The following is a 23,818-nucleotide window of genomic DNA, read 5'->3' on the forward strand; positions in this document are numbered from 1 at the left end:
TTTTAGTGGTTAGGTTTATTTCTAAGATGTTAAAGGCAATAGGTCAAATCTATTTGGTGAATGCAAACAATTGTACTGTTTACATATCTTTCTGCCAATTGTTATATTTGACATGACATTGCTTCATTTATGGTTCATTGGTTAACATTAGGTTTTTCTGGTTTGGTCAGATACTATATACAATAAGTCAATTTTATTTGGTGTATTGTATGATTGTTAGGTGTTCAATTCTGTCTACCAGGATTCATATGACCTTGACCTCATTTTCAAAGTTTATTTATAATTTAAAGTTTATGATATATTCCTGTAGTGAATTTTTTTTCTTAAAGATTTCAACATAAAATTCAATCGGGATTGATAAGAAAATGAACAAAAGATAAATAAAGCATGATATCTAAGTGTATATACATTTGTTAACTAAAACAGTACTAATTAGTATTTGTTTGGTTCACTCTATGCAAAATTCATATGATGGTGTATTTATATTTTACCAAAAGTCATTGAATGCACATGCATGCACCTTTTCTTCATATACAATCTTTTATCAGTCAGGGATATAACTCTATAGGGTTATTACAGAAAATAACTTGCATGTGTTATTACAGATACTTTCATGAGTTGTCTACTCTTTGTTCCTTAAATTTTCTAAATCTGTAATAACATATGTTTGTTATTTGTAAAATAAATCAAAAATATTTTAATCTATAGTGGGCTCTAGGGAACTCTTGAGACTTTGCGCAGAAACTAAATACATAGCCTTGATAACTAATGTTTTAATTAAATTAATGGTAATGGTAAATCAATGAGATGAGGTTTTTAAGGGATCAACTTAGCTGTAATAACAAGGCTTAGTTATTAAAGGAATGTAATTTATTATATGAGACACTTGGGAATTACTGGGAAGCTTGCGCAGAACCTCATTAGATGCTCTGGTCATTATTTCTTACAATAAATTAAAATACATTGTAATTAAGCATGATGTATGTCTGGTCAAATGCTTTGGAGTGATGTAGAGAAGCTGTGATAACACCCTTTAGTTATTACAGGCATATTTTTTCTGTAATAACATAGGTGTAGTATACATAATTGGCAAACTGTGAACTGTTATATCTTTCTATAGTTGAGTATACATAAAGACAATAGTAATATCAATAGAACTTGTATACATTTTAACTAAACTAATGATGTATATTGTCCCTATGAAACATGTAACATACATATGTTATCACAGTTCTTTTACTTTTTAGTCCACAATAACAAATGTATTTTATTTTTCTGTAATAACCCTATAGAGTTATATCCCTGACTGTTTATTATAATTTCAGGAATCCAAATTTAAAGATATACTGTTGTGATTTTTCACCTACAGCAATAGAAATAGTTAAGGTAAGCCAAACTGGTCTATTTTTTTTTTTTTATTTGCATGTTATACCAGTAAAATCCAAATGAAAATTAGTTGACCCAACAAGGGGATTACCACTGGTTTTTCATTGGGAAATTTTGTTGGGGATTTTACCAGAATCTTCTCTGGGATACCAATGGAATTCCATTGAATATTCTACTGTCAGTTTACATGTCTGCTCCCCTAAGATTTTACTGCTGTTTTTTTTATAGTGCATTAGTAATACTAAGTTTACGAGTTTACTAAATAGCTATACTTTCCAATGCAATACAATATTTTTTTTTTAAAATATGTATAATGAATTTAAATTTTCATAGTTATAATATGCTATTAATTTTGCTAAGACTTTCCAAAATATGAAAAGACAAATCTGAAAATAAACATTAGTAAAAGCTTTGTTGACCAAAATATATAACAATGGATAGCCATCAGTTCAAAACAATTTTTTAACCATAGACATTTATGGTTGAACATTTCTCAAACCTTTCTAAAATTGTCCGTTGATAAATTTTGAACTTATTAGAAACTAAGGTTTCAACTCCCTCAGGCAAAGTTAGATGGATCTGGCTATTTTTTAGGTCCTTTTTGGTAATTTAGCTCTTATACATTCTTTGCTTTCAAAAATTCGTCTTTGGGTGTTCCTGATGAAGGTAAATCCAGAAAAGCGCTTATGACGCATGAAATTTATAAGGTGTTGTTTTAATTTTTTCTCAAATAGTGAACCTTACCCACACACCATCTATACTCAAACTATATGTCAGATAAGGATATATATATATATGTAAACTTCTCTTCCTTTTCATTATAGGAGATATTTATTCGAATATTTTAAAAACCATTTCAAACATTATTATTAAGATTTCAAATCGAAATATATTGTTTCTTAAATGAAAAATATTAATATTCAAATCAATATATTACCCTAAATGAGTCAGTGATTATGCAGAATACAGCATTTATGTTGATTGTAATTTTATTAGAAGTTATCAATACTACTTTGTAGGCATAGTTATACTAAAACATATATTACAGAAGTTAGTACCATCAATATTTATTAACAGTTATCACAAATTTTTCAAATGACTTTGATCTTAATAGTCCAGCAGATATTGGAAAAATTTATCACTTTAGGGTAAAAACTTTGCACAGTGATGCTAATGAACATTTTTGTCTAGCCTGCAACTTTTGTCGCAAAAAGCCCAACATAGGGATAGTGATCCGGCGGGGACGGCGGCGGCTGCAACGGTGTTAGCTAAGTTCTTATAAGCTTAATATTTTAGAAGCTAGAAGACCTGGATGCTTCATACTTTGTATATAGATGCCTTATGTTACGAGGTTTCCGTCTGTCATATGTCCATTGTCCTTGGCCTCATTTTCATGGTTCAGTGACTACTTGAAAAAAAAGTCAACATTTTTTGTAATGCTAATTTCTTTATTATTATGAGTAATAGGATAACTATATTTAGTATGTGCGTACCTTGCAAGGTTCTCATGCCCGTCAGACAATTTTCATTTGACCTCGACCTCATTTCATGGATCAGTGAACAAGGATAAGATTTGGTGGTCAAGTCCATATATCAGATACTATAAGCAGTAGGTCTACTATATTTGGTAAATGGAATGATTGTAAAGTGTACATGTCCAACTGGTAGGTGTCATCTGACCTTGACCTCATTTTCATGGTTCAGAGGTCAAAGTTAAGTTTTTGAGTTTTGGTCTTTTTTTCTAATACTATATGCAATAGGTCAACTATATTTGGTGCATGGAAATATTTTATGATGTACATGTCAGTCTCGCAGGTTTTATTTGACCTTGACCTCATTTTCACGGTTCATTTCTCAGTGTTAAGTTTTTTGTGTTTTGGTCTGTTTTTCTTCAACTATAAGCAATAGATCAACTATATTTGTTGTATGGAAGGATTGTAAGGTGTATATGTCTGTCTGGCAGGTATCATCTGACCTTGACCTCATTTTCATGGTTCATTGGTCAATGTTAAGTTTTCATGGTTAAGTTTGTTTCTTAGATACTATAATCAATAGGTCAACTATATTTAATGCATACATTGATTGTAAGGTGTACATGTCTGTCTGGCATGGTTCATCTGACCTTGACCTCATTTTCATGGTTCATTGGTCAATGTTAAGTTTTCTTGGTTAAGACTGTTTATTAAACTATAAGCAATAGGTCAACTATGTTTGGTTTATTGAATGATTGTAAGGTGTACATGTATTTCTCGTTTGGTTTATCTGACCTTGACCTCATTTTCTTGGATCATGTTAAGTTTATGTGTTACTTGTAGTAAAGCTTTATATTTAGGACTATCAACATAAAATCAATGGTTAGTAAAGAAGGCGAGACATTTCAGCGTGTGCACTCTTGTTGGATATGATATGAAGCCATGAAAAAAAATCCTTTATGGCCTCCAAATTAAAGATGGATGACCAACATAAGGTATTTGGAATACACTACCATGCACTTAATGAGGTCTACTAGATGCTAGAATTCAGTGCATATTCATATATGGGATCAAATAAAAGCTTATGGTATTAGCTTTCTAAATATTATCAGGATTATTCTCACAATTGAAATACATACCCCTACCCCATGCAAAATAGGCAAAAATGCCAAAAAAGGTCCTTTCGATTGTTAACAAACACCAAAAAAAATATAAACATTGATTATTTGATGTATTCTAATAATTATGGAGGTAGTTGAAATTTTTGGTGGCATTTTTAGGTTTTAAGCACGATTTGTAGTCAGAATATGAGGAAATTGTAAATATATTTTCAAATTTCCAGATTTAGTAAGATTTTTCCTTCTTTTGCCTGTTATGACCTATCTGCTTTTGCTAAAACAGTTCGGTTGATCTCAATTGAAACAAGAATGTTTAATTTTTTGTGGAAACACTAGGCATTGGTAGTTTTAATAGGATTAGGATAAATATTTGTACTTACATGAGCTAAACGAGGGGTGCCATATGTGGTAGGATCTGCTCACCCTTCCAGAGTACCTGAGATCACCCTAAGTTTTTGGTTGGGTTCTTGTTGCTCAGTCTTTGGTTTTCTATGTTGTTTTGTGTACTGTTATTTGTCTGTTTGTCTTTCTCTTTTTTAGCCATGGCGTTGTCAGTTTATTTTCGACTTATGAGTTTTAATGTCACTTTGGTATCCCTCACATCTCTTATACTGCATATGTTGAAAAATATTAACCCTACATCCTAAAAAATTTTCAACTAGAACTGTGAATATTTACAAATGAACAATTTAAATAATTCAATTGAAGTATAATCTATTAAAAATTAGTAGTAACTATGTACAACATATATATTTGGAAACCATTTGGCTACATGAATATCATTTGTGTAGCCAAAGGTTGGGGACTTTTCAGATTTTCTTAAATTTTGTCATTTATCCTTTTAAAACAAAATATGTATGTTATGTCCAAAACTATTGGCTTTCCCATGTGGAGGGAAGAAATAGATTTATCATTAAGTGCATTATTTTAAGACACCTAGATCGTTTAAAGTTAATTTTGTTCTCAAAGAAATTAAAAAAACAGATAATTTTAGATTTTTCTGATTTAGAATTGAATGCCATAAATATCCATCTAACATCCAAATGCTTTTGTTAACTCCAATCTTTTGGCATATATGAATGTTTTAATGTATTTTACACTTTTACCTCTTGAGATGAATTATTTTCTCTTAAAAAATCTAATGATAAAGCAAAGAATGTCCGTACCCTTTCAAATTGAGGAAAAATGTAAAAATGTGACTAATCATGGCTTTAATTTTTACACACATGAACAATAATTTAATCAAACTACTTGCATTTATATCAAATACTTATATAATACAGATTAACAAAAGCCATTTCTGTAGTCACGGGCTTGAACAAACCCAGAACTTTTCTTGATAAATGTCATTAGTAATTAATGTCTTTGTTACCCAGAACTTATGTTAATACATGTCTTCAGTATTTAATGTCCTTGTCACCCAAAACTTTTCTTGATAAATGTCTTCGGTCCTTAATGTTCTTGTTACCCAGAACTTTCTTGATAAATGTCATTAGTAATTAATTTCTTTGTTACCCAGAATTGTTCTTTATAACTGTCAGTTGTAAGTAATGTCCTTGATACCCAGAACTTTTCTTGATGAATGTCTTCAGGTTACACTTTTGTAAATATAGACAATTCAATTTCCAATTGGAACTCCTTTTACGGCTAAAACTGTGCCACTTTTAATATGAAGTTTCGTAAAAAAATATATCCTAGAATGAAAGTTAATATGCACTACAATTTTTTTCAAAGGTCAAAACATAGGGATGTGTGGCATCTTTTCAACATGTATAAGCCCCAACGTCTAAGAGTTTAAACTTGTACTAAAATTCTGTACTACTCCTCCCTTCACTTTGGTTTTCCTCAGAATTCAATTTTGCCGATATCCATGTGTATTTATACTGGTAACATTCCCAAGTTATATTTCTATGAGATGCAACATAGATATCTTATCCGGGAACCAGTACGTAAACAAAACAAAATATCTATGAATATTATATATCTCCCCAAAAGAGTCGTGGTTTGTGAAACAGCTGTATTTACAAAGTGCAACCTTCAGTAATTAATGTCCTTGTTACCTAGAACTTTTCGTGATTAATCTGAGACAGCAGTAATTAATGTCCTTGTTTCCCAGAACTTTTCATTATAAATCTCAATAGTAATTAATGTCCTTGTTACCCAGAACTTTTCATTATAAATCTCAGCAGTAATTAATGTCCTTCTTACCCAGAACTGTTCATTATAAATCTCAGCTGTACTTAATGTTCTTGTTTCCCATTTCATTATAAATATCAGCAGTAATTAATGTCCTTGTTGACCAGAACTTTTCATTTTAAATCTCGGCAGTAATTAATGTCCTTGTTAACCAGAACTTTCTATAATAAATCTCAGCAGAAATTAATGTCCATGTTTTCCAGAACTTATCATTATAAATCTTGGCAGTAATTAATGTCCTTCTTACCCAGAACTTTTCATTATAAATCTCCGCAGTAATTAATGTCCTCGCTTCCCAGAACTTATCATTATAAATCTCAGCAATAATTAATGTCCTTGTTACCAAGAATTTTTTATTATAAATCTAAGCAGGAATTAATGTCCTTGTTTCTAGGAACTTTTCATTATAAATATCAGCAGGAATTAATGTCCTTGTTTCTAGGAACTTTTCATTATAAATATCAGCAGTAATTAATGTCCTTCTTACCCAGAACTTTTCATTATAAATATCAGCAGTAATTAATGTCCTTCTTACCCAGAACTTTTCATTATAAATATCAGCAGTAATTAATGTCCTTTTACCCAGAACTTTTCATTATAAATATCAGCAGTAATCAATGTCCTTGTTACCCAGAACTTTTCATTATAAATATCAGCAGTAATTAATGTCCTTCTTACCCAGAACTTTTCATTATAAATATCAGCAGTAATTAATGTCCTTTTACCCAGACCTTTTCAATATAAATATCAGCAGTAATTAATGTCCTTTTACCCAGACCTTTTCATTATAAATCTCAGCAGTACTTTATGTTCTTGTTTCCCACACCCTTGTTATGTCACAATGTTTTATTTCAATATTTTCTAGGGTCACCCAGACTACAACCAAGACCGCTGTAATGCATTTGTATGTGATATATCAGATGAGATGTCAGCTACTCCAATTTCTGATAATTCTTTGGATATTGTCACTATAATATTTGTTTTGTCTTCCATTTCACCAGAAAAGTAAGTACAATACTTTTGCATTTCTCACACATACAAATAGCTACTCTCTCCACCTCGTGGCAGAGCGATTGCTAATCTGTCTACACTGATGTTGTGAATTCAAACGCTGCTCATGGGCAGTGTGTTCGATTCCAGTTTTAATTAACTAGAACTGCCAGTTTTGTTCTGTCAGAAGGTTGGTGATTCTCTCCATATACTCTGCCTCCTGCACAAATAAAATGTCATGATATAGCCAAGAGTGTTGAAACCCTAACTATCAATCTTCTCTCTCTCCTCCTCTTTGAGCAGATGTTATGAATTAAAATAGTGTGTTGCACTATCAGTAAACATGCAGGTGAATTCAATGTTTATTTCCCCATTAAAGTTGAAGTAGCAGACATCACCTTCCTCTGAACTAACCTCATTTTTGTCTTGCCTGCAACGAAATTTTGTTGCAGGCTGTGAGACTTATAGATTACATTCCGGCGGCGTCGACAGCCTAAACTATTTCTTTAAAGCTTTATATTATAGAAGGTAGATGACCTGGATGCTTAATACCTTTTATGCAGATGCCTTGTGCTATGAAATTTCTGTCCGTCATATGTCCATTGTCCTTGACCTCATTTTCAAGGTGAAGTGAATGCTCGAAAAGTTTTTATACCCCCGCTTTAAAAAAGTGGGGGTATACTGTTTTACCTCTGTTTTACCTCTGTCTGTCTGTCTGTCTGTCCATCCATCCATCCATCAGTCCATCCGTCAGTCCCTCTGTCCGTCCCGTGAATATTTTTTGTCCCATCTTTCTCAGAAACTACATTACAAGGATTTCTGAAATTTGGTTTCAGGGTTTATATGAGTCAGCTATACCGTGTGATGCGTTTTCAGATTCATCACTCAACAACTTCCTGTTTACCTTATACTTTTAATGGGGCGGGGGTATCACTAGTGAGCAGTAGCTCACAGATTCACTTGTTTTTTTTATCTTGTGAAATTCTTACATATTATAAGAAATAGAATATTTATATTTGGTATATGGTTCCTTGCAAGATCTACATTTTAACAGGTGTATTTCCGTCTTGCAGAATTCATCCGACCTTGACCTCATTTTCATGGTTCATTGGTCAAAGTTAAGTTTTCGTGGTTATTTTTGTTTTTCAGATACTGAAAGCAATAGGTCAACTAAATTTGGTGCATGGAATTTTTGCATGGTGTACATGTTGTCTGGCATTGCTCATCTGATTTTGACCTCATTTTCATGGTTCATTGATCAATATTTAATTTTCTTAGGTTGAATGTTTGTATTTATCTTATGTCAAAGATGTCCATAGATCAGTAACCTAACAACACATTTTTAATAAAAAATAGACATCTGTATAATGGAAAAGAAATCGGCGTCTTAGTGCACCACCCTGTATCCCAAATGAAACTTTTAGTTCCTTCGACCCCCAAATGTTTGTTACATCCTTTCAATTTGTACAAGTTGTCACATGACTGTGTTATTTCATTATGTGAGCACTAAATTTTAGTAGCAAATCAATGAATATTGCCCAGATGACCCTTGTACATCAAGAAAGAGATTTGACTCATCTTCCAATCTTTGTTTGCATAAATTAGCTGCCATGATAGCAAGTAATGCAAGGAACTAACAAGAAATTGCATTATGACAGAAAAAGCAGAAGTACTTTGCCGAAAATTGTTGTGAGGAATGAAGCTTTCATTTGTGCTACAAGGTAGTAGTGCGTCACTTAAAGTTACATACTTGTGGATGAAAATGAATATGAAAGTGAATTATGTATGGCCTATCTGCTTGAAAATGTATTATTTATGATCTTGAGACAGAAATTTACATCCAGAGTGAATTGTATTCATATTAATCAAAAATTTCATCTATAAAACGATATTTCAGTCAGTTGTATATTGCAGATATCATAATAAAGGCAGCAGTAGTATACCGGTGTTCAAAAGTCATAAATCGATTGAGAGAAAACAAATCCTGGTTACAAACTAAAACCGAGAGAAACACATCAACTATAAGAGGAAAACAAAGGAACAATAGGAACACTGAAGTGCAACAAAAACATATGCCAACATACATAGAAACGAATTATTTGATAACAACTGCCATATTCCTGACTTGGTACAGGACAGTTAAAGAAAAATGGTGGGTTGAACCTAATTTTATGGCTAGCCAAACCTCCCGCTTTTATGACAATGTTAAAAAATATCGCTCAAATGACAACACTACGTGACAGAAGTACAGCACAAAAACATAATTTCACTTTTACTACATTGTAGTTAAATAGTTGTCCTCTAACTTGATGTAAAGAAGCATTTGAAGGATTTTTTTTTATAGAATGCAATATGTGGTGAACAGATTGACCAGATATTTAAAACCAGGAGGGACTATTCTCCTCAGGGATTATGGAAGATATGATATGGCTCAGTTAAGGTTTAAACAAGGTATTTGATATTATAACAGTATAAGATTGGATGGGATTACAGGATATATTATTTCCCACATTTTAAGATATAATACTTAATACTCCTCGATAATGCTACTTTTATTGTTGAAATGTTCATGATATATATAGAAACATATATGGGGATAAAATCAGGGTAATTTATTCCTTTAATGTTGATGTGATATCACTGTTATTCATTTCTTTAATGTTGATGTGATAGCAGGATAACAATACAGTAAATGTTGATGTGATATCACAGTCATTCATTTTAAACCTGATATTCAAAGGAAAAAATCGGTTATTGATTTGGGGATGTACGGGGGGCGGGCCGGCTTTCGGCTGCCACATAGTGTCTGTTCATTAACATGTAAACACTTTATTGAAATCTTTTCAAATTAAGTTATGTTGTTTCCTGTGACTAAATGAAGGTCAAGTTCAATTATCACGATTTTAACTGTTCTCGATGTTGAGTTATAGCAAAAGTGATACTTATTATATGATTTATTTATTTTGAGTTATTTCCCTTTGAACAGAAATGGTGTAATTAATAAGTAAATGGATAGATAGTCTATCAATGATTGTATCTGTTTTATTCATGCAATAGTTTGCACCTTTTATCAAGATAAAAAATATGTGGTAATTATCAACTGACAAAATTATAATTGGAGTGACATATTTATTTGAAAATTTTGTGTTTCCTAAGTGTTGATGATGTAGGACAGTATAAATATAGTTTGAAATTTACTGCTCATTATTATATATTTTGAAAGTAATTACAGATAAGTTTTATAGATTAATATTAATTATTATTATAGTATTAAGGATAAATGATATTTTTGGTGAAAAAAAAAAATTCTTTTGTTTTTTGGTAAATGTTTTGTGGTAGGCTTGTTTGTTATTCTGTATAAACTAATTTTCTGAAAGGTATATATATATAAATATATTTTATGGAGCAAACCCCTTTAAGGTAGATGGGGGGGTGTCTAAATTAAAATCCATAGAATTTTTTAATAAATTTGTCAAAAAGTAGTTTATGTCATGCTTTTAACAAAAATATAATAAAAAGTATGGGTAACCGGTTTTTTTTTTCGAGCTACAGGTTGTGCAAAATTGTCATATTTTGTATAGATTATGCCTGGAAAACTCATTGTTTTGTGACAAAAAGAAAACTAAACCATAGAATTTTAAGATAAAATATGAGAAGATAGCTCTTATAATATGCTTTCAGTTAAGAAAAAGAAAAAGTGGGGTCAACGAACTCGTTTTCTTGCTACATCATAGAAAAGATAAATTCATAACACATTCTATTATAAAAGTTATTTTATCTGAGTTATCTCCCCTTATGTTGCAGAATTGAAAAAAAAATGAAGAAAAAAAAAAATTCTACTTTTTGTAAAATACAGCCGTAAAATATGATAAAACACATAATTTTCTATATCAACACGAAAAGTCTTACAAATGAATTACATACTACTCTCAAAATTTGCACATTTCGGTAAAGATCTTGACCGATTGTTATCTGCTTTTCAAAATCCAAGATGGAGGAAGACACCTCAGCCACCTTAAGAACTAAAACTTATATTGTTTATTAATAAACATGTATTTAGATTTTTGATTTTGAGCTAAGTTTTCAAGTTGGTCCTAATCGGGGGTCCTAAATTAAAATGTTTGAATTCAACAAAAATTGAATAAATGGGGTTCTTTGAAATGCTGAATCTAAACTTCTTTTTTTTACTTGATCCTGTTTGGGGGTCCAGATTTGCAAATATTGTTTTCATACAGGAAAATCCAGTTTGCTGTCACTCTGACAGCCTCTTGTTTTAATGTTGATGTGATATCACAGTAATTCATTTCTTTAATGTTGATGTGATATCATGAAAAAAAAAATATATTGATTTATTCGTGAACAGGCAGATGTTTATCAGAGAATTTTTATGTTAGAGGAGATGGAACTAGAGCTTATTTCTTTACTCAAGGTAAGTTACCCTACGAATATACTTATTTTGATAGTTTAATTAAAAACTGCTGATTTAATTTTTTTGAGAAAACTTAATTTATCATCCTCCCACAGACAAGGTTGATTTGCTTTAGAAATTCTCTTTAATTAATATCAATGAAAAAAGTAAAAATAACACAAATACCGAACTTCAAGAAAAATTCAAAACGGAAGTCCCTTAACAAAAGGCAAAATCAAAAGCTCAAACACATCAAACAAATGGAAAACAATTGTCATTATATTGACTTGGTACAGGCATTTCCTTATGTTGAAAATGATGGATTAAACCTGGTTTTATAGCTAGCTAAACCTCTCACTTGTATGACAGTCGCATCAAATTCCATTATATTGACAACAATGTGTGAACAAACCAAACAGACATAATAGGTAAAAATGTCAAAATTTGGGGTAAAGCAGTCAACATTGTGTTATAATATTAATCACTTTAAAAGAACTATATCAACAAAGAAAAAGCAAAATGAAATATGATTTATAAAGGCAACAGTAGTATACTGCTGTTCAATAGTCATAATTTAATTAAGCAAAAACAAATCCGGGTAACAAACTAAAACTGAGGGAAACACATCAACTATATATAATAATATAAGAGGAAAACAACGGAACAACAGAAACACTGAACTACAATAAAAACAAACGCCAACATACATAGAAACAGACTGTAGATAACAACTGCCATATTCCTGACTTGATACAGGACATTCTTAGAAAAAATGGTGGGTTGCTCCTGGTTTTATGGCTAGCATAATATTGCTTAAAGTACTTTATAAAAATAAGGAGATGTGGTATGTTTGGCAATGAGACAACTATCCACCAAAGTTTAAATGAAGTGGATGTAAGCAATTATAGGCAACCGTACGGACTTCAACAATGAGAAAAAACCCATACCGTATGGTCAGCTATAAAAGGCCCAACATGAAAAATATGAAACTATTCAATTCAGAAAACTAACGGCCTAATTTATAACAAAACAATTTACGATAAACAAATATGACAGCCATGAACCAACGTCAACCACAGAACTACAGGTTCCGGACTTGGGACAGGCACATAAAGAATGTGGCGGGGTTAAGTTTTGCACTGTACATGCAACCTGTTTCATTTGTGCAAAACCTGACTGATAGGATCCCTGTTTTAGCTCAAATTACCCAAAGAGCCAGTGTAAGTTATTGTTATTACCTAGTGCCTCTCTTTGTCTGTTGATGTCATCTGCCATTGTTGTCCGTTAACTTTTACTTGTATCTTCCCTTCTGAAACTACTGGGCCAATTGGAACTTAAGTCTCTAAAATATCTAGTTAAAGATATTAGTCTGATGATCAAGCCTGCCTACCAACATGGCCCACATGGCTAAAATAGACATATGCGTAAAATGCAAGATGTGTCTATTATCTGAAAACTTTTTGTGATAGAGAAAATCTGACAGTGCAATCAAATACTGTGTCCATTTTGTCAAAAGTTGTCAAACTACTCTTTATAGGAGTTATTTACGTGAAAATGACGATTTTTACCAACTTCTATGTTAAAAATAGCATTCAAAACCGAGTTCAAGTAACAAAATTTTGTGTATATATATTACCATACTTGTCAAGAAAACTATCTTAATGAAAATAGCGTAAGTAAATCATTCTGTCATACAAATAGCCTTTTTAAAGGACATATTTAAACTGGAGTTATCTGCATTTGTTCTTAATTATAGTTGAACCAATATCTTTAATTCAAGATATACCTTCTATTGCATATATACAATACAATATTTCACTGTTGGTTCACAGTTCAAAATGAGAGCAATCTTAATCCTTCAGCCACTACCATGACTACAAAGTTACCAGATTCTAAATGGCCATTTTTTCTGAATTTTGTCTAACATTCTGAAAAGTATTAATACTGTTTTACTGTTGTCCAAACGTTTTATTTTAATTCTAAATTTTCCTTAACTTTCTAAATTTGTCTCATGCAGATATGATTTTAGAATAGGTAATACTCAGGATTTGAAAATTGACAATGATTATAATGAGAGTTTAGATTATATGTAATTAACCGAGTTAAGATAATAAGTTTATTAAATTCCTTAAATTAAGCAAGTTAAAAAATGGGAAAGCATTATTGATAAGGTTTGAAGTGAACATTTAAAAAATAAATGTGATAAGGATTTAGTTCACTGTTCAAGATGTACAACCAGTAAATTTACATTTGTACAGCTTATATTTATTTTTATATATGTACTGTTTTATCACTTTAAATACAAATAAAACAACATGGGAATTTTATTAAATTCTTAAATTCCATTAAAAGTAGTAGTCATAAGAATTTTCCATGTATTGTAGAGACCATGCAAATTGTTGAGTTTCGGTCTTGTACATATTAAAATGAACTCTTGAAGTCCTAGTCAAATCCTATATGTGTGACTAAGATCACATTCAGACAGTTCAGAATATACATTTCCAGAATTTATTCAGATAGAGTTCAGAAAAAATCAGACAAATCAGACAAAAATTAGTCATATCTGAATTCAATGACTTTGTAGAGAGTGCTAGCAAGCACTTTGATTTTAAGGTATACCTATTATCTTGAAATTTTAATAGTTGGATAGATAGAAACTTTATTAGCAAGAGGAGATTTCTACAAATCTGTCAACCTGGTGGAAATCATCATTTGAATCCTTATGGGAGTTGTTGCCCTTTAATGAAGATTTTTACTAATTCTTTGTGTTTATGTCTGTATATGTATATGTATATTGTATAACTTCATTTGGTATATGGGTTCCTTGCAAGGTCTACATGTTCGTCAGACAAGGTACTCGATCACATTTCATCCATAAGTGATCAAGGTGAAAGTTACTTGTTAAGGTACGTTCCTCAGATAATATAAAAAAAAGTAAAGTATATGTGGTGTATGAAGTGATTGTATGGTGAACATGTCACCTTGACCTATAATGGTTTACTTTTATAATTTGTAACTTGGATGGAGAGTTGTCTCATTGGCACTCATACCACATCTTCCTATATCTATGTCAGTCTGGAAGGGTACATTTTACCTTGTCCTCATTTTCATGTTTCATTGGTCAATGTTAAGTTTTTGTGTTTTGGTCTGTTTTTAAATTCTATAAGCAATGAGTCAACTTTAAATGGTGTATGTAATGATAGTAAGGTGTACATGTCTGGCATGTCTCATATGACTTTGACCTTCATTGGTCAATGTTAAGTTTTCACGGTTTGGTCTGTTTCTTTGATACTATAAGAAAATGTCAATTATAATTTGAGAATGGAATAATTTTATTGTGTGCAAGTATGTCTGACAAGGTTTTTTTTACCTAGACTTCATTGTCATGCATCTTTTAAAATGTTACAACTAGGTGATACTTGTAGTAAAACCGGCAGGGTTTGAAGCTAAGAAAATAGAGCAGTAGCCAAGTAGGCTACCAAAATTTTTTTTGAATTAGTCCACTTATTAAGGAGTAGGGGCCACAGGTGCACGTCAGGGCGCTTGCCACCTCGCATAAGCGTGGTGCCTTACGGCGAGGGGTTTGTGGGCCGCTTAAGGCCCCTAGAAGCTCTTGGGGTAAATGGTGCAAAATCCTGCATTCTGGCACTCTCCTGGCAGCAAAATTGTGTATTTGAAAGTCATGATTTTATATAGAAAAGTTTTGAAATTTCTAAAAAAAATATGAAATTTCACCATTTAGTTTTTTTTTCTTGGTCTGGTCATTAATCCTCAATTGTAAATTATTTGTTTACCATAATGGCATTTAATCATTGGGTCCCTGTTGTTCCCTGTCATATTCAAATTGTACCAAAAACTAGAGTTGCAGACATGTAATTTTATTTAAACATTAAAACATTCAAAATTCACATTCATATTCATATTCCAGAAGGTCATTGAAAACAGAGAGTTCATTTTCTGATTCATCAGTTTCATCATCAGTTGGTTCATCCACATCAGATGAGTTTTCATCATGAATATCTTGTTCCAATTCAACTTCTGTTTCATCATCCACTTCTGAGATGTCCATCTCAACATTACTAGTAGGTTTTTTTTTATTTCCCTAATACCTAATGGTTTAGACAGAGGCCTCCTAGCTTTGCTTCCAGAAGTGTTCCAGTGCATAATAGAAGAGGGACGAAAGATACCAGAGGGACAGTCAAACTCATAGATCGAAAACAAACTGACAACGCCATTGCCAAAAATAAAAAGACATACAAACAAATAATAGTACAGATGACACAACATACAAAACTAACGACTAAGCAACACGAACCCCACCAAAAACTGGGGGTGCTCCGGAAGGGTAAGCAGATCCTGCTCCACTTGTGGCACCTGTCGTGTTGCTTATGTTATTACAAATCCGGTAAATAGTCTAATTCGGTGGGTCACATTCGTGAAAAGGGAAGGGTATTGTAGTTACGACATAAGGAACATATCCGATATCATCTGTGAAACGGTTATTCCATAACGGTCAACCAACTAGTGATGGCGTCCGTAAAATTTACGAAGGGATGATTTCAACTTCACCATTTGGAACTCTTCGTTTAAAAGCTTCCTTGTGAGCAGCAATCTTCTATGAAGGAAATCATGATAGGAAATACAAGCCTGGGAATATTGTATCAATTGGGAGATATATACTCCGTATGCAGGCGCTGCTGGAATGTTGCTACATAGAAATGGAAAGTTCACAATTGGGAAGCTGAAATCATCTCTTTTGTCGTAAAGTTTTGTTTTCAACCGACCCTCATTGTCAATTTCTATATGTAAGTCAAGATATGAGGCAGACTTAACTGTTTCTGTAGTATCCTTTATCTCTAGTTCGATGGGATAGATTCGTTCAACATAGTCACCAAATTTATGGGGATCAAAGTGTTTTACATCTGGAGATTCAAGTTTGATCACAAGAGAGTGGTTCAGTAAGTCATGTCCCATTTTACTCCTTATATTTGTTTTTATCAGTTTTAGGTGTGAGAATCCTCTCTCTGCCTCAGCTGATGAAAGCGACAAAGACAAAATGAGGTCCATAATGGCCAAAATTGTTAGGTGCTTCATCTCCAAATTTAACTTTGAGGAAAACCCAGTCAGGAATTACACCACTTAATATTAAGCTAAAATGAAATAAAATGATTTTTATTCATCAAATTCATGCATTCTGAACACTAAGTTAAATTAAAAACAGATGATATGCATCCCTTTTAATATTCATGGCATTTTTTGTATGGTTACTTCAGGTTGATCAAATAGTTGATGATTGATTGATTGTTGGTTGCTTAATGTCCATAAATAGTTGATGAAAATACTTAATAAAAATAAATATAAACCCCATCCCCAATATGATTATAGACATGTGTTGAAAATTTCCCATAAACAAGTTCTAAGAAGTTTTACAGCAGATTCCAACGAGTATGAAGCTACAGGTAGATTCTTTGGTTAGCTTCCATGCTAGCTCTACCATGAAAAGATTATTAGGTAATGTACAACAAGCCTTTGGGTGGAGTCAATAGTTAAGCAGAGAACCAATCAGAACTAGTGACAGAATATTAACATTGTAAAACTAGTTTTACAAGTCAGTTTAAAAATAAGTTTTCAATCTAAATTTAAAATTTAGTGATAATTATAAGCTAATTCACAAGCATGTTGTAGGTGTGTATGATTTGACAATTTTATTTCAATCAATTACTCTGTTCATTTATAAATCCAGTTATGTGTATGTACATTACAATGGTACAATCGATAAAAAACCTGTCATATTCCCATTACATATATATATCTTTGCTTTTCATATATATTTTCGGGGAAGTGCTACAGAATGTGTAAACATTTATTTGGTGAAATCTTTGTGTTTTAATCTCATCATTCTCCTGTATTTTGTTGTTGTATTGTTTTGATTGATATAAAGTGCTTGCAATGCACCTTGAAAACGTTTGTAATTATTTTTTTAAAAGTACTGAACTGAAATTATGAACTATTGAAAGAATTCAAGCATAAATCAAACTTGAACTGATTGAAACTTTACATGTAAAATCTCATTCTAAATGGTTCCGTTTTTTTCTCTGTGAATCGTGAAAGAATTAATCTGTTTGTTGATTGTTTGCTTTATGTCCATTTGCAAAAATTTCATGCATTTTCAGTACAACATTTGATCGAATTGTAATAGTGATAAAGTTTTGACATACATTAACATACGCCTGATCTTAGAAAACTGAAATGGGGTAATTAATGTTGATCAACCCATAAAGGTTATTGAATCCCATATGTTACTGGGACTCGCGAACTGAACTTTAACATTACTGTGACCCCCGAACCCCCTGGCCTCGGGTGTGTATGTACTGATTGTAAGGTGTATCTTACCAACTGTAAGGTGTCATCTGACCATGACCTCATTTTCATGGTGCAATTCTCAATGTTCAGTTTTTGTGTTTTGATCTGTTTTTTTCTAATACTATATGCAATAGGTCAACTGTATTTGGTGTATAGAAATATTTTACGATGTTCGTGTCAGTCAGACAGGTTTATTTGGCCATGGCCTCATTTTCATGGTTCATTGCTCAATGCTAAGTTTTTGTGTTTTGCCGGCCGTCTGTTTTTCTTAAATGTTAAGCAAAATGTCAACTATATTTGGTTTATGGAATAATTGTATGTCTGTCTGGCAGGAACCGTCTGACCTTAGTCCCATTTCATCGTTCGTTGGTCAATGTTCAGTTTTGCTGAATATTTTCTTTTCTTAGATACTATAAGCAATAGGTCAACTAAATTTGATCCATGGAATGATTTTAGGTATACATACAAAAAAGAAGATGTGGTGTGATTGTTGATGAGAAAAAGACAGGTAAGTGTACGGCCTACATGTCTGCATACATGTTTGTCTGGCAGGGTTCATTTGACACTGATCTCATTTTCTTGGTTCATTGGTCAATATTAAAGTTCCATGGTTTGGTCTGTTTCTTTTATATCTTAAGTAATAGGTCATTTATATTCGGTGGATTGAAGGATTACATTAATAGTGTATTGTAGGCTTTGTTTATCTGACCTTGACCTCATGTTCTTAGATCATAAATGTTGATGTGATACTTTTAATAAAACTTTATATTTAGGACCATCAATATAAAATCAATGGTCAGCGTTGTAGGCGAGACATTTCAGCGTGTGCACTCTTGTTTTATGTAGGATTGAAGAGTATTGTTTTGGAAGTTGTGCTCGAAGTATCTCTATAGTTGATAGAAGTTTATGCCCTATGTCCAATAACCAATAATTACCCTTTGACCTGCATGGTGATTATATCTATGTTTTTTCTTTAGTTTTTGTACCTTGTTTGATAATAAGAATTCAAAGTTTAAAAAACACCAACCTTGACAAGACTATTGTTTAGAGTTATGCATCATTGTGTATGGTAATGACACTTTTCTGTTATTTTATTATATTGACTTCTGATGTCTGCTCTGTTTTTATTGTTAAGTCTCCCAAACGAAGTTTAAGAAGACTTTGTTTTTGCTCAGTTCTTCTTCTTATTATTATTTTTCTTCCCTCTTCCCTCTTCCTCTTCCGCCACTTTTTTAAATGAACTTGTCCGCACCCGTTCTCCAAAACCACTTGTCAGATTAACTTAGGGTTCTACAATATGTTAGACTAACATGTCTAGTGGTGCAATCAGGGTTTTGTTTGTGCAATGAGGTTTGTAAAGGGGTACTTTGAGGGGCAAAAAGAAAGGAGGGTTTTACTATAGAACCCTATGGGATTTTACTTTAAAATTTTTCAAATGATTATAGATTGAAAACCGTTTGTGAAAGACCCAATATTTTTAATTAAAAATGTTCTAAATGATCAAGCACATTAAATGAAACAAAAGGTTAGTCCTCAGGGGTTATCCCCACCCCCTGCCATTTGAGAAAAATTAAATATCTTCTAAGGGGTCAAGATCCCCACCCCTAAACCATATATTATTGTGGTTTGTCATAAAGCACATCAAATGAAATACAGGGTTAGTCCCCAGGGGTCACCCCCACCCCCTGCCATTTTAGAAAGTTCTAATATCTTGTAAGTGGTAAAGATCCCCACCCCTAAACCATATATATTCTGGTTTATCATGCGAAGATGGTTTGAATGATATACAGGGTTAGTCCCCAGGGGTCATCCCGACATCCTGCCATTTGAGAAAGTTTTAATATCTACTAAGTGGTCAAGATCCCCACCCCTAAACCATATATATTGTGGTTTGTCATGATAAAGAACCTCAAATGAAAAACAGGGTTAGTCCCCAGGGTCACCCCCACCCCCTGCCATTTAAGAAAGTTCTAATATCTTGTAAGTGGTCAAGATCCCTACACCTAAACCATATATATTCTGGTTTGTCATGCGAAAATGGTTTGAATGATATACAGGGTTAGTCCCCAGGGGTCATCCCGACCCCCTGTCATTTGAGAAAGTTCTAATATCTTGTAAATGGTCAAGATCCCCACCCCTAAACCATATATATTCTAGTTTGTTATGATAAAGCACATCAAATGAAATAAAGGGTTAGTCCCCGGGGGTCTACCCCACCCCCTGCAATTTGACAAAGTTCTTATATCTTTTAAGTGGTCAAGATCCCCAACCCTAAACCATATATATTCTTGTTTGTCATGATACAGTCCATCAAATGAAATAAAGGATTAGTCCCCAGGGGTCACCCCCCACCCTCTGCCATTTGAGAAAGTTCTAATATCTTGGAAATGGTTGAGATCCCTCCCCTAAACCACATATATTCCTGTTCGTCATGTCACAAAGAATCCAATGATATATAAGGTCAGTCCCCAGGAGTCCCCCCGCCCCGATGATCTAATATCTTGTAAATGGTCCAGATCCCCACCCCTAAACCATATGTATTCCTATTCGTCATGTCAAGAGGATTTGAATGATATATAGGGTCAGTCCCCAGGGATCACCTCCACCCCCTGCCATTTGAGAATGTTCAAATATCTTGTAAATGGTTGAGATCCCCACCCCTAAACCATATATATTCCTCTTTGTCATGTCACAAAGATTCGAAAAATATATATAGGGTCCCCCCACCCCCAATGATCTATTATCTTGTAAATGGTCGAGATCCCCACCCCTAAATCATATATAGTCCTATTCGTCATGTCAAGAAGGTTTGAATGATATACATGGTCAGTCCCCAGGCATCACTAATGCATATAACTATACAGGACCAAATCAATTTTTACTGGACTTTGTGATGTCAGGCGACTCTGGGAATGACGAATTATGGGAGCTTCGTTTGGGAGACTTCGTAACAGCATCCTGTTACAATCATTTCTTGTTTTTTTATGGTTTCTCTTTCATGAATACTCGAGTACTTCAATAAGCATGAATAAACATAGCATAGAATAGTAAGACATTTCATAAATATGCTCATGTTTCATTTAGTTACAATGCGGTTACGATAATGTTGAGTGGAATAAATATAAAACACCATGATCTAGAGAAAAAGGATTAAAGGTAAATAATCCACAACACTCTAAACAGATAATAAAAGATTGATTAACATGAACCAAATCAAAGATCAGTGATGGACTCGAGTCTTTCAAAAGCTTTACTGGTGTCCCAAGTCATGTTAGTACATGTTAAGGTTCCTCATTACAAATGGACAAAAAACGGATGTTATTCCACTTCGAAAATTACTCAGAGTACAAACACATCTACTAGTAATATAAAAGTAAATGCATTTTATGTTTATGAAAGATAAAATATTTTTTGGAATTCGATTGACATTTTTATTCATTCTTCATATAACTGCAAAAAAAAAAATGAATTGCATTTGATACTGTCCACTCAGATACACCCTTTTAAATCACCTATAATATTTGTCTATATCAATGGTCCCCCTAGATGCATAAAAAGGCATACGAAAATAAGGTGTGGTATGATTGTCAATGGAACAACTCAACCAGAGACCAAATAACATAGAAGTTAGCAACTATAGATCACTTTACAGCTTTCAACAATGAGCAAAACTTATACCGAATAGCAAACTATAAAAGACCCCGTAAAAGAATTTAAAATATTCTAAAATTCATAAATTATTTCTCTATAATTCTGAATTCATATTGCAATACTTTGTTAGCAACACATGTAAATTCCTAATGAAACAAATTTAATCATACAACTAGTATATTTAATTTTGTGATCAAGATTTATTTCAAGCTGAGTACAGGATATCATCATCATCATCATCATCATCATCATCATCATCATCATCATCATCATCATCATCATCATCATCATCATCATCATCATCATCATCATCATCAATCATCATCATCATCATCATCATCATCATGATGGACTATGTTTGAGTGCTGCTTCAGCTAATATTTCCATCGGATTTTTTTGTGGTGATTTTGATTCTGGTTTCACACTCGCGTTAATATACGAATTACTGGTAGGAAATCCTTGTATCTGGGGGTTGAATGTGGAAGACATTTGCCCGGAATTAACATTTGGAAAGAAAGGCATTTGATGATACATTGGATATAGATAGGGATACGGAAACTGAGGTTGAGGTTGAGGTTGACACATGGGGAAAGCTACTTTGGCGGTCTTCATGTTTGTAGAAATGTCATCATCATCAATTTTCAGGTTTCTTTTGACGGGATTAACCTGGAAATTTTCTCTTTTCTTATTAATGGAATTAAGTGCTTCTGTAAAATCCAAACTGTCTCTTCAATTTTCAGTTGGTGTCTCACCTGTAAAATACGTTTTTAAGGCAAATAAGTCCCTCATCAGTATAGAACCATCAATATATTTTCTAGGATTCGAAGCTCTTAATCTCTGCCTCATATTGCTGATAAAATCATGGTTTCTAGTCAGTGCGTATGTCTCTAGCATTTTCTGCTCCTCTGTCAGTTTTTTTCATTTTCTGCTTGAGTTATCCAACCTCTCTTTGTTTTCTTCTTTTTTCGATTGTGTATTCAAGATGCTTGTCAACCTGACCACAGTTACTTATTGACATGCAGGACAGTTTTGCGCAGGGTTGGTTGTTTTTGTTTCCATCTGCCTTGTGCCCTGTTTCATGGCAATTTGTACATCTTCTTGCTTGGTCTTTGGCCTTTTCTACTAGAGTCATTGTATTAAGTTCAGCTTTTGAATTGTCCAGCTGGCGTTTAGGTGAGTTAATTGCTGCTTTGTTGGCGTCTGAAATTTTGCCCATACTGGGCTTTTCTGCAGGCTTTTGTTTGGTACTAGCTGACAACTAACACGACTCACTTACATATTTCAGATTCATTAATGCATTTTGTAACTGTCTTTTTTTTGCCTAACAGCACACAAATGTTAGCCTCTTTAAACATTATTTCTATATCTTCATTAACACGAATGCATCTCAAACTTTCAATAGTATCAAATCCATTTTGCCTAAATACTGACGAAAACGATTGAAATTCTTGACCAATTTGTATCAAGAACTCTTCAACACTTAATCCATCCATTATCAATTGAAACATTAGAATGAAGCACACAAAAAGTCATGTGACAAATGAGTTAACAAAAGAGAAGTCACATAGTAACTCAGGTAACAGAAAAGTCGAATGTGGGGCTAACTGCATGCTATTCATGTTCTACACTTACCTATTTTGAAAGTATGAATGGCATATCTATACATTTGTCTGGGGCCATATGCAGGTTACTCAAATCAGATTCTACTAACATTTTATAAAAGACAAAATATTTCAAATTTAAATCATATATTAAATTGATATTTATTTCCAAATCTCATGAAGAAAAAAAATAAACATATAGTAACATTACAATTTCAATCCACTAACGATGTTTTCAGCATCAGCTCTTTCAGCTGCTTTTACTCCTAGAAGATGAGTTTGAATAATACCTTGAGAACATGATCTGGCAAACCACATTTCCTGTCCAAGAACAGCTTTATCAGTAGATCCATCACATATGACAGTTATAAATTTGGCCTGTGACAAGACTTTTTCTATATTTTTAAACTGAACTTCTGCCATTGACTTTACGAATGCTTTGGCTGAATTAGTGTTGCGATACGTTTCACCGATACTTAATCCTTTCATCTCATCAACCTCACATGACCAAATAAAATCAGTAATCGGACGATCATGTAAAACAATTGAGTGGCATGTGCGAAACATTTTATCAAGCTTGTTGTATATATCTTTGTTTAGGCTTAAAATTATTTTTCTTGCATCAGATTGCTC

At 32.8% G+C, this 23,818-nt stretch overlaps 1 protein-coding gene across 1 annotated transcript in view; it reads left to right on the plus strand.

Annotated features, from left to right (window-relative positions):
* The first annotated feature begins 807 nt into the window (after positions 1-807).
* Positions 808-23,818, plus strand: part of LOC127733778 (tRNA N(3)-methylcytidine methyltransferase METTL2-like) — a 28,651-nt gene continuing 5,640 nt past the window's right edge. The window contains exons 1-5 of the mRNA XM_052243092.1: positions 808-812; positions 1,326-1,386; positions 7,038-7,177; positions 9,507-9,613; positions 11,526-11,591. Of these exons, the coding sequence (XP_052099052.1) occupies positions 808-812; positions 1,326-1,386; positions 7,038-7,177; positions 9,507-9,613; positions 11,526-11,591 (379 nt within the window). The remainder of the gene's footprint in view (positions 813-1,325; positions 1,387-7,037; positions 7,178-9,506; positions 9,614-11,525; positions 11,592-23,818) is intronic.

The sequence above is a fragment of the Mytilus californianus genome, unplaced genomic scaffold, assembly GCF_021869535.1.
Source record: "Mytilus californianus isolate M0D057914Y unplaced genomic scaffold, xbMytCali1.0.p SCAF_3, whole genome shotgun sequence".
Classification (NCBI taxonomy): Eukaryota; Metazoa; Mollusca; class Bivalvia; order Mytilida; family Mytilidae; genus Mytilus; species Mytilus californianus.